We start from the raw sequence: 13,000 nt of genomic DNA, 5'->3' as shown, positions 1-13,000 counted from the left end.
TTCAAAAACTAGATAGTATACGAAGAAGAGATTCTTAATGAATGTGAGAACATTGCAAATACTATCTACTTTCAGGGGAAATTTAAATTTGCTAACTTTTCAATTTTGTTTTTGGGCCTTGATAGGTTTCATTTTTACACATTTCTTGGTAGGTAAGCGTTTATATTTTTTTCCTGCAAACAATATTACAACCCTGTTAAGGGTTTTCCAATAGATACTTATGGACTTTTACAGTTGAAAGCGGCCATTTTGATGAAGTAGGAGCCACATATGTTTAATTTTCAGCTTTTTTCCACATCACTATTAATTTGTCGAAAATTTTACACTCATCGTAATTTTTGTACCGATTGGACTATTTTTGTATGAATAAGCATAAAATTGTCAACAGTTCTAGCCACCCATCTTGTGCACTTTGTAGTCCATTCAGTAATGAACCTTTTAAAAGCCAAAGTTTTGTGTTTGAGCCTATATCTAGTTTAGAGATTCTTAAGTTAATTGGCACTTTAAAAACTTCAAACTCTTCTGGTTATGATGGTATTTCAAACGTTTGTTTGAAAAATGCAGCATGTTTTATAATTGATGTTTTGGCACATATCTTTAACAAAAGTATTTTTTCTGGAATATTTCCGGACTAATGATCTGGGTAACTATAGGCCTATATCACTTTTGCCCTCGATAAGTAAGACTTTTAAAAAAAGCTGTACAAAATAGAATGGTGAGCTTTTTAAAGAGAACACAGTTTTTGAGTGATGTTCAGTTTAGTTTTCAAAGCAATAAATCAACCGAAGATGCATTGTTACATTTTTGTTCTCAAATATTTGTAAGTCTTGATACAAAAAAGAATACAGCTGGATTGTTTGTTGACATATCAAAAGCCTTTGACATGGTTAGTCAAGAAATTTTGATTAGCAAACTTGAAAGTGCTGGGTTTTCAGCATTCATTAGTGATTAGTTAATATCTTATTTAAATTTAAGAGCCCAAAGAGTGAAATTTGATGGTATTAGGAGTGATATAAAGACATTCGATTTGAGAGTTCCACAAGGTTCGGTTTTAGGACCAATACTTTTGTTGGTATACATTCATTCTTTATTCAGTTTGCCTTTTAAGGGTTCTCTTACAGCCTTTGCAGATGATGTTGGTTTTTCGTATGGTACAGATAGTTGTCTGAATCTTATATCGGATATAAATTGGCATCTCAGCTTGTTAAGAATCTGGATTGCAGAGCACAAATTGATAATAAGTTCTAAAACCAAGATAATGTTTTTTAGTTTGTTTGGCAGAAAGTTTTTTAATGCTGATTTCTTTTTCCATGCTACTGAGTGTCCAAAATTCAAGCTTTTTAACTGCAACTGTAATCCCTTGGTTACTTTTATAACATTTACGGATTCTATAAGTTATAGTGATAAATGCAATAAATTAGAAATAGTCAATAAATTCAAGTATTTGGGATTAATAATTGATTCTAGAATGAGTTTTTATAACCACACAGAGAATCTTAGACAATATTCTCGGTGCACTCTAAGAAACTTCAGCTTTTTTCGTAAAGTTTGCTCTTCCAAACTGCTACTTAAAATTTATAATTGCATTTTTCATTCGAAACTAGAATATGGAATTTCTTGTTGGGGGGGGGGGGCGGGTGTTCATATTATAACAAAATACAACCTTTATTAGTTTTGCAAAAAAGTGTTCTTAAAAATATGTGGTAAGCCTCGCCTGTACCCTAGTTTTCCACTATTTAGAGATTTGACAATTCTTTTAGTGAGACAGATTTAACAGATCAGGTAATCTTAATTTTAGAATAATTGATAAGTATATTTTACGTGGAAATTGGAAGTTTCCATACCGGTATATCGAACAACTGCATTTAGAAATTTTTAAAATGTCGGATATTTAATAGACTCCCCCATTCTATCAGGATGCAAACTTCTCATTTGTTATTTTTATGAAACAAGTTATATATTGGCTCCTTAGTCTTGATAGTGAAAGTATTCAATTTTTTGTAAAATGGTTCTACCTGTTGTTTTCTTGAAATTTGTAACTTCAATTTAATTTGATTTCTGTATGCATTACATAAATTTATGTTATTTTAACTTTTCTTTTGAGGGTCACCCCACCCATTTTAATTAATTATTGTAAACATTTTCTTAGAGTGGCAATAACTTTATTTTTTATAAAAATATTTTTGTCACTTTTTTCATTTCTTTCGTATTGTATTTATTTGGATTTTAAGAAATAAAATGTTTAATCTTAAATCTAAAAGCTTGTCCCGTTGGGAGCTTCCTTAGTTGTAAAACTACAACTCTAAATAAAACGCAAATAGTTTAAATAATTTCATGAATTTAATGAAAAATTGAGTTTAACAAGGACTTAAATTTAATAAGAATTCTAAAGGACAAAAAATAGAGGTTTAAATTGTCAATATTTATCACAAGCAAATCAATTGAAAATTTTACACCGGAAATAATTAAAAATTTATAAATTTCATTGGTTAATCTTGTAGAAGGTATCGATTCAAGGAAACACTTAAAAATTAATTTGATATTTCTTCTTAATAATTAATTTTGAATTTCTTTAAAAAAGTTTGTCTTGGAACTAATTGTTTTTTCATTTTATTTTATTTCTGTTTAGGTACATAATGTTTAAACGTTTGTGTTTTTTTTTTAATCGGTGCCATAAAGACAAGTTAAATAGGTACAAATTTCAATAATTGGACTTATTTCGCATTAGAGTGCAATTAGGATGTTCAAATGATAGACATGTGCATTCAAGAGGATAAAAGCGTTCGCAGTCAACAAGACTCTGATACGGATGGATTTACTGTTGACAACCGAAGAATTAGCGGAGGCCCTAGACCGCTATAAAGCAGACATCACTGCCATCCAGGAAATACGATAAGATGGCCGGGCAAAAAGAGGATGAAAAACTGCGAAATTTACTATGGTGACTGCTACCACGAAACCCAACAGCGCATATGAGCAGTGTCCTAGCTACGATATTAAAATAGTCCTGGTCGGTTTTAATGCCAAGTTAGAAAGACATCTTTGGTGGAATAATCGGCAAGAACAGCCTGCACGACAACACTTCCGACAATGGATTCAAGCTCATAGATTCTGCATCATGGATGTACGAACTTTTCGAGGAGCTAACATCGACTAGGACCACATGCTCGTTGTAACCAAAGGTAGCTTTTTGGATTTCCAGACCCAAGGCAAAACAGAGAGGTGCTGTAAGAAGGTACAACGTCGAACGGCTACAATCGCCAGAGATCGCCAAATCTTTTTCCAACCAAGTTATAAGTAACCTCTCTCTAAGTTCTCTGCCGCCATCACAATGTTTCGAAAACCAGTGGCAACATTGCCAAGATGCAATCAGAGAAGCCGCCACTGATGTGTTGGGTTTCAAACAGCCACCAACAAGGAACCGCTGGTTTGATGAGGAATTTCGGGAGCCAAATGCAGTCAAACAACGGGCACGCAAAGCGGCGCTGCATAAAAGGACGAGAGCTGCTCATGAGCTCTATGAGCAGAAGAGGCGAGAGGAACGCCGACTTCTCAGAAGGAAAAAGAGAGGGCATGAGAAGCGTGCGGTTGAAGATGTTGAAAGGTTTTAAAAGCAGGAATGAAGTTCGAAAGTTGTATGAACAGGTGAAACGAAATTCACAGGTACATAAATCTAGAACCGAAGGCTGTAAAGAAATTGAGAACATCATAGCGGAACCGCAGTCAATGCTGAGGATATGGAAGGACCTTTTCTGCATACTGTATAACGGCGACGAAGAACTGATTTCCGATGTCAGGCAGGATGATCCATTCAACATTGACGACGAAAGCCAACAAACCCGTTCTCCTGACTTAGACGAAGTAAAGATTGCCATATCTAAGCTGAAGTCTAAAAAAGCCGCTGGAACAGAAGGCTTGAATGCTGAGCTCTTTAAAGCAGCTGGAGATAAGTTGGTTAGGAGCATGCACCGACTTATCTGTAAGATATGGTCGGAAGAAATCATCCACGATGAATGTAACCTCAGTATTGTTTGACCGATTCTGAAAAAAATAAGACCCTCTTAGCTGCACCAACTATAGAGGAATCAGTCTACTTAACAGTGCCTATAAAATCTTCTCTGTGAACGTGAAAGCCCATAGTCAACAACCTGATAGGTCCTTATCAGTGTGGTTTTAGACCAGGAAAGTCCACCCAAGAACACCAAATCGACACCCACCATCATCGTTTTCAAGGCCGCATATGACAGCATCTACAGGGACGAGCTATATAGAGCCATGCCTAGTTTTGGTATCCCTGCCAAACTCGTCCGTTTGTGCAGGATGACCATGGAGAATTCATGCTGCTCCATAAAGGCTGGAAACAACTTAACAGAACCTTTCGATGTCAAAAAAGGTTTTAGACAATGTGATACGATGTCATGCGATTTCTTTAACATCGTGCTTGAAAAAATAGTGCAGAGCTCACACGTCAACACTAGAGGCACTATCTTTCAAAAGTCTGTCCAATTACTAGCATATGCTGATGACATTGACATAATCGGAAGAACTCAGCGTGATGTCAATAAGGCTTTTGTGAGTATTGAGACAGAGGCGGCAAAAATGGGTTTAACAGTTAATGAGGGCAAAACAAAATACATGCTGTCGTCAAGAAAGGACATACAACACCGACGTCTTGGTCAAAATTTCACTATCGACAGATGTAACTTTGAGGTAGTCAAGGACTTCGTCTAACTAGGCTTCGCTGTAAACGCAGAAAACAACACTAGAGCTGAGATCAAACGAAGAATAACTTTTTCTAACCGCTGTTTCTTTGGACTAAGAAAGCAATTGAGTGGTAAAGTCCTCTCTCGAGGGACCAAAGTGTTGCTATATAAAACCCTTATCATCCCCGTCCTGCTATACGGTGCAGAAGCATGGACTAAGACAAAAGCGGGTAAGAGCACCTTGAGTCGTGTGATCTACGGTCCCGTATGCATCGATGGGGAGTGGAGGAGAAGATGTAACGACGAGCTGTACGGGCTGTACAGCGACTTCGACTTAGCCAGAAGGGTAAAAGTCCAACGACTAAGATGGCTGGGTCACGTAGAGCGCATGGAAACCAATGCTCCGGCCAGAAAAGTCTTCGAATTCATACCCACAGGACAGCGCAGTAGGAGAGACCGCGGATCTGGTGGCGCGCACAAGTGACCTCACCCAACTTGGAGTGCGAAAAACTGGAGACATCTAGCTAGGGACCGAGGTGGATAGAGAAGTTTGTTGGGTGAGGCCCTAGTTCACACAGGACTGTAGCGCCACCTTAAGTAAGTAAGATACAATTAGTCAATTTTCAGTTGTTTTTCTTATTATTCTTAAACAAGGTCAAATAAGCCAAATTTGTTTTTTATAATTTGGGCAACATGGCCAACTGTAGAAAATTGTCCTTATTTATTGTAAAGTATACAATAGAACCCATTTTTTTTTAACTGTATTTTTTATTAAAACAAAAAAAAAAATCTTTTACAAAAAAAATTGTCACCTCGGATATTTTGGGAACAAAAAATGATTCTTTCTCCAAAATAATTGTATGTAACGAAGAAATTTATTTACATCTTTTATGAAAAATTGAATTGACAGTTTTTTTTTTAATTAAAACCATACAAAAAAAAAACATTTCTCAAAGTTGGTAAAAATTTACTTTCGACTCAAATATATTTTCAAAAATAAAAAATATTGGCTTCAAACTAATTTAATTTTGTAGACAATATTGTTTTCGACAGTCAATTCTTTTTGCATAAAAATTCAAAATTGATACAAATTTCGAGATATCTCGTGAATAAATGAAGGTATTGATTGACTTCAAAATAAACGAAATTCAGTTCAAAATTTTATCAGAAAAATATACAATACAATACAATTACATATAATAAACATTTTTTTTGTAAGAAACAAAAATTTTAAAGAGATTCTACTAAAATTGGTAAAAAATAGATTTTGAAATAAAATTATTTCATCCTATGCAAAATATTGTTGCTAATTTTTAAGAAAACTAAACTGACAACCTTTTTAACAAAACACGAAAACCAAAATATTGTTATGAATATGAATATAATATAATAAATCGACGTGCGGGATGGGAAGCTACCAGTATGAGTCGCATCCCATCTTCTTCTTTTCCTTGATTTTATATCACGGGACCGTTTTATTGGCCTACAAATAAACTTTTCATTAAAATTGACTATAGAAAAATTTAAAGCTTCAGCATTTTGGTTACCAAATTTTACCTAATTCTATTTGTACGGATCAATTTTTTTGCCATTTTGAACTTATAGGTAACACAACGAATTGGGAACATAATTAGCTTACAGTATATAATATCTATAAATTGAAGGTTTTTGTCAAACAAAAATTAAAATTATTATAAATGTATTATTCAGGAACTATTCAGTCAGAAATTAAATGTTTGCTCACTACTCACCAGTTACTAAATAAGCATGATGGAATTGACAAACAGCATCTGCTTCAAACCAAGATATTCGGTCTCTGAAAAACCGATAAAACACATTGAGTCCTTCTTGAGGCATTGTCCATGAGTTGCTCACATTTACCTAAAATAAAAATTAAAACAACATTTATTTATTATTATGTTTTCATTGTTTAAATTTGTTTCTAATTTCATAAAGAGTTAAATTTTGTATCTGAGACGGAAATACTTTAATTTTTATTTTTAGATTTTTTCGAAAACTCAAGAAATATTTGAAATGCAAAATTTTATAAATATGTCTGTACTATCTGAAAACAAAAGCTTTCTGAATTTTTAAATTGGTGCACCTAAGTGCAATTTCAAAAAAGGGACATTGAAAAAGGACGTCTCAAACACCATTTTATGGAGTAGCGAATGAAAAAATGCTTAATTCTTTCCCAGTGAAGCTATATATAAATTTGATCTGCACCAAAAAGCTTGTTTAAAATTCGTTTAATTGTTGTTAATAGTCTTTATTGCAATTTTTGATGCAATATTGAAGTTTTAATCATAAAGGATCAATTTTCTTCATGTAGATTAGCAACAACTGATAGGACAAAAAATGTAAGGGAAATTTTGTAAAATCTTTATACTATGCATTCGAAAAAATTGGGATACATTTGTCAAGAATGTTTTTCAATTGAGTAATTTTACAATTAAATGTAGCCACAGTAACTTTGTAAGGTTTGCATTTTTTTGATCTAACCGTTTTTTGTTTTGTTGATCTTATTATCAGTAATGGAATGAAAATATACCCCTACATAATTGTGAACTTCTGTTTTGAAATTAATTTAAAAAGGTCTGAAAAACTAATTCAAAATTGAAATAATATTTGAAGTGAATCAATCCAATAAGAGAATGTTTTGTATCAATTCAATTTCACGATAATAATTTTTCTTCAATTGTTCTGTTTTTAAAAATAGAGTTTCAATCTGAGTTGAATTTTAAAACGACATTTTAGAGTAATAGCCTTTAGAACCTAGTTTTAAAAAAGGCTATAATATCGAGTAAACCACAAGCATATTCAGAGCCCATATTTCGACTCTCTAGTAACATTAAACCTGATTAAAATCCCAAATTCCATTTATTTGATACTGAAATACATTTACTGGAACCCTTTGAGTTTTTATAATGGAGGTCATATAAGAAATGAACAATGAACTCAAAATTCATGGAACAAGTTAAGGTACTCACCTTTAACTTTATTACACCCTTATAGTTTTTGTATCATAATTAACGTCGAAAATGTGGTTGGCACATATGTATATGTAAAAACTTCTACCATTTTTACATATTTCATTAACTCTTATAACAAATTCAATTATTTCAAGAGTAATATACTCGTACCGAAAAAAAGAAAAACCTCAGAAACTATAATCAAAGCAATCCTCTTGGGCAATTTTTTATTAAAAAATGCAAGAACTCACTACCAAGCCAATTAATTTGCGAATAACCTTCTAGAAGTAGGTACGAACCATCCATTCCATATGTTTGTTAAGTAGGGTAAGGTAGGTACCTACTCTCAAACTCAACTTAACATCCCTCTAGAAACTCACAAAGCGAACTTTTTATGCTATAATAAAGTTAAACTACAATGAAACACCCCAAACCCTCACTTTTTAACTATATACTTCTTTTTCAACACACAAGTGTCTTCATTATTCCAATGGGGGAACTACATACATTTTATTCTGTAGAGGTATACAAAGGCTCATATAGAACTTTTTTATTCATCCTAATTATCCTTTAAAATCTAAAGCACGAACATCACTGGACCATTACACTCTTGCCTTCAATTGTGTGCTTTAGTTTGGGTGAAAGAAAGAATTTCATCAAACAAAACATACAAAAAATTAAGGGAAGTGTGGGTCACATGAAGTTGACCATAAAATACCCTTATTTTCAAATTTTGCTTAAAAGTAGAAATAAACTTCTTTTTTAAATTATCATGAACCTAACTTCAAGCTGCTATAATTTTAAGCTTTTCTACCCATAAGGTTTGTTTTTAATTTTAATGAATCCAGTATTTGACCTTTACCTATAATTGAAATGAAAAAATAAAATAGCTTCAATGAAATGTTAACCCTCTTTTGTGTTTTATCCTCAAGCTTTTTTTCCTCATCATCATCAGCCACACAGAGTTCTTGGGAGACTTCTATACCTACACTACATACCTCTACTCTACATCCGTTTTTGGCTTGAATGAACCTTGAATGAGCTTCATGTTCTGCAGGTAGGTAGGTTTATGTATGAGCAATCAGGACTCTTTTCTTTTTGTTGTTGTTGTTGTTCGAAAACTTCTAGGTGAATTAAACAAAAGGAAGTGTTGAAAAAAAAAAAAACAGTTCTGTTTTTGTTAAAAAAAAAAGGTTGGCATCACACAAAGGCAACTGACGCTAAAGATGGAGAACAAAAACAACGTGGCGATATGGTTTGAGCTTTGAAACTGCAAAAGCAGTCCGACCGACACGCCGCCGACCGCTTTGCTTTCTACGTGATTGAAGTCTAGTGGTTGGTTTTGCTTGAATAGCAAAGCCAATTAGCCGGAGGGATGTTCTTTTTGGTTGTAAAGCTGATGCTGATGTTGGTGCTGAAGCCTTTGCCTTTGCCTTTGCTTTAGCCTTTTGCTTTGCACTTCATTTCAGGAATTTGATATACTACAAAAGTACCGTGCATGCATGGATGTACATAGGTTTCTTTGTTCTCTTTTTTTGAATGTTTTTTTATTGGAGGACACAGCCTGGACCCGGACACGGACGCGATTGACGTAGATTAATGAGTTTTACTATTACTTTATTCATTTTTTGGTGTATTCAGTTTAAGCATGTATTTGACAATTATGAAGTTCTAATAGACTTTTGGAATATATAATTTATCAGAGATTTTGATTCCCACCTTTAGCTTTTCAAAAACTCATCAGGTAGAAATATAATTTGAAAAATAGGCTTGGATGCGACCCGTACTGATAACTTTCCATCCCGTCTGCCGATTTGTCTTGCTAAAAAGTTTGTAGGTTTTCGTGATGGGTTAAAAAAGTTGTCAGTTGTTGATTAATTCTTCAAACTTTTAAAATTACTAACAATATTTTCGTATCAAGAAAGAGTTTAGTTTGAAAATATAGTTTTGTTAAATAGATTTTTAGTCGAAAACAAATTTTTACAAATTTTAGTACCATTTCTTAAATTTCTACAAATTGGATTCATGAAATTAATTTCAATTATTTAATCAATCAATTTATATTATTATTTGTTGTAGATTTTATTTTATTTTTGAAAAAACGGACTGTTGGAATTTTAACAAGAAAGCAATGTCAAAAACAATATTTTCTGTGAAATAAAAATATTTTGAAGACAATATTTTTAATTTTTAAAAAGCTATTTAAGTCGAAAGTAAATTTATACCAAGTTTGTGTAATGTTTTTCTTTAGGCTTTTTTTTTTTGTTAAAAAAAGCTGTCAATTAGATTTTTCTCAAAATTTTACTGAATGTTGACAATAATATTTTTTTAAGGATAAAAGGCAACATCTCAAAGCTTTGAAAATAATTTTGAATCGAAAATCATTTTTAACCAATTTTTATTAATTTTTTTGTTAGTTTTTTTTATTTTTTGTAAAAAAACTGTTAATTCGATTTTTCTCAAAATTGTCCCTACTGTTGAAAAAAATATTTTTTATGCGTAAAATTTAGTTCGAAGCCATTATCTCAAAGTTTTGAATTCGTTAAATTTTCTTTTAAGGTTTTATTTTTTGAAAAAAAAGTTGTTAATTCGATTGGTCTCAAAATTTTACCGAATGCTGAAAATAAAATTTCTGATAAGAAAAAAAAGTTTTACATACATAATCTGAAGGTTTTTGAAAAGATATTTGAGTCGGAATTCAATTTTTACCAACTTTGAGCAATGTTTTTTTAGGTTTTTATGTTAAATAAAAAAAACTGTGAATTTATTTTTTTTCATAATTTTACCAGATGTTAAAAACGTTATGTTTCGTTGCATAAAATTATTTTGGAGATGGAATCATTTTTTACTCGTAAAATTTTCAAGGTGACAAAAATTTGTTTGTCGTTTTTATTTTATTTATAAAAACACGTAAATATATTTTTTTCTGAAAAATATCTGGTTTTTTACAATTTATAATATAAAATTTTATTCAAGTCTCTAGCGTAATTGGTTCGTGAGATATTTAGGGTTAACCAAAATGTTTAACTGTTTTTAAACTGCTATGGTAAAATAACCACCCAGGCAATTTTGTTGAGAGCCCTTTCTGCATCTTTTATTGTAAGATACTTAAACAAAACCCAAACCAAAACCGAAATGCGGCTATCTTTACAGACAGTCAGGCAGCTGTCAAAGCCATTAGCTCGTTCATATCCTCATTTTAATTGGTCCAGCAATGTCGCGATGAGCTTGCAGGCCTGAATATTAACCTCGGTGTCACCCTGATCTGGGTTCCGGGCATTGGTGGTATCGTGGGAAATGAACGGGCTGACGAGCTAGCCAGGCAACGATCGGCCCTTCATAGCTCACTTGCGGAAATGGTGCTATGAAGTGTAAAATCTTTTCTATCTACCAAACTGAATCAAACCGAAGGTGGAGTAATTTACCCAACTGCATTGTATCTAGGAAGATATGGCCCACCTATAACAAAACCTGTACAAACGATCTTCTTGGCAGGCCAAGGCAAGACATAGCCAGGATTGTTGCGGTTTGTACTGGACATTGGCCTATAGGAGTTCATGCAGAGAAGTTGGGTATCTCCTACAACACCTTTTGCCGTAGCTGTAGTGGCCAAAGAGAAAGTGAAACGATAATCCATTTCCTCTGCAAATGTCCTGCTTTGGCAAACACAAGAATGAAATACTTTGGAAAAGCATTCTTTCAAGAACTCGATGAGCTATCTGAGACAAAGATTAGAGACCTAATCTTTTTTCTCAATCTTTCCCTTTCAATCATAGGTCAAACGAGTTTTTGGTATCAAAACGACGCACTACAGTGCTAATTAGATCTCAATCTAGGTTACCCTGAGATCCAGCAACCTACCTACATTCTGCCTTTTATCTGTATAACAAAATTTAATTGAAGTCGATATCTTCTGGATCTTGAGCTATGGACGAAGAAAAAACGTACGAACGTACGGACGTACGAACGTACAGACATCTTTCCAACAATCTTTTATTTAGACTCTAGGGACCTTGAAACTTCGAGAAATGTCAACATCTACAAAATAACTTCTTATATGAAGTTGAAAATATGCAACAAAATACAGTTTTTTACTTATTTAAACAAGTGCAAGGTGTTTTTTAATCAAATTTAATTAAAACACGTGATATGACTTTTTTGGTGTTGGGCTTCCAAAATGTCCAATTTAAGCCGTCGATCGGCGGACTAAAGTGTGTCAAATAAATTGTTAGTGATTCTCTCGTTACGAGGTATTTCGTAACGATGATGTCAAATATAAAATGTGCAAATCGTGTTTCTGAATCTTATATCGTATTGAAAAAATGACAACTAACTTGACAGATACAACCTTAAAAATATGGTCTCTATTAAGGTTGGAAAAAAAAACTTTGAACAATGACCTTGTTCGTTAAAATTGAAGCAATTTTAATTTTCTTTTGCTTACCAACAAACCTCTTAATTTTATTAATATAAACTTAACTTTCAGTCAATAACTTAATTACTGAATGTTCTTAATAGTATTGCAAAAACATGAAAGTTAAATAATATGAAGGCAGGTAAGGTACTTGTGTTAAAGTTGTTTTTTAATTAAATTATTTCGAAAAATATTGTCAAGCAGTCTTTGTTAGTGTTGCAAACCTATCAAACATAAATCAATTTAATTGAAAGTCTTTCCCGCTTATTTCTTTCTAATTCTTGAACATTTTGCTACTTCTTTTATAAATATGTCGTTTAAAATTCGATTATTGTTGAAAATGTATCTAAGAACCATGACCGGATTAGGACATATGGCAGGTAAGAAAGTTTATACAAAACTTTTCACATGACTATAAATATGTCAATTTATGTATTGGAGAATTGAGAAGATTTCTAGGTGATACTGCGTTGACGATTTTCGGAGGGTTTCAATTGTCTTTTGACATTTGTTGGTGCTATCAGATTCAAAATTTTGAACTTCCTATTGATTGATATCCATTTTAGGGCAAATATTGATACAGTCTTCTATCCTACTGTAAAGGTAAATCGGTGGAAACAGCGTTATACACTTTAGTACGCACTGTCGAATATTCCCTCCATCATAAAGAGTTCACTATGGTTGCTTTCCTTGACATAGAAGGTGCATTTAACAACTTGGACACATCTGCACTAACATCTCTAAATGTAGAGAGTTCGCTTCGGGAGTTAACTCATTTAATGCTTAGTAGCAGAATAATAAACTCAAAACTGGGCAACTTTTCTGGTAGACGATTCGTTATTAGAGGGACACCGCAAGGTGGTGTTCTATCCCCTCTTCTCTGGAACCTAGTGGTGAAAGAAATCCTAACT

The 13,000-nt window shown here is 32.9% G+C and overlaps 1 protein-coding gene across 1 annotated transcript in view; it reads right to left on the bottom strand.

Moving 5' to 3' along the window:
* The window catches only part of LOC129945974 (mucin-2), a 57,630-nt gene that overhangs the window by 10,193 nt on the left and 34,437 nt on the right, over positions 1-13,000 (bottom strand). Inside the window, exon 2 of the mRNA XM_056055970.1 lies at positions 6,455-6,584. Within this exon, the coding sequence (XP_055911945.1) occupies positions 6,455-6,584 (130 nt within the window). The remainder of the gene's footprint in view (positions 1-6,454; positions 6,585-13,000) is intronic.

Source organism: Eupeodes corollae, chromosome 2, assembly GCF_945859685.1.
Source record: "Eupeodes corollae chromosome 2, idEupCoro1.1, whole genome shotgun sequence".
Lineage (NCBI taxonomy): Eukaryota > Metazoa > Arthropoda > Insecta > Diptera > Syrphidae > Eupeodes > Eupeodes corollae.
This window is presented reverse-complemented; position numbering and strand designations above follow the sequence as displayed.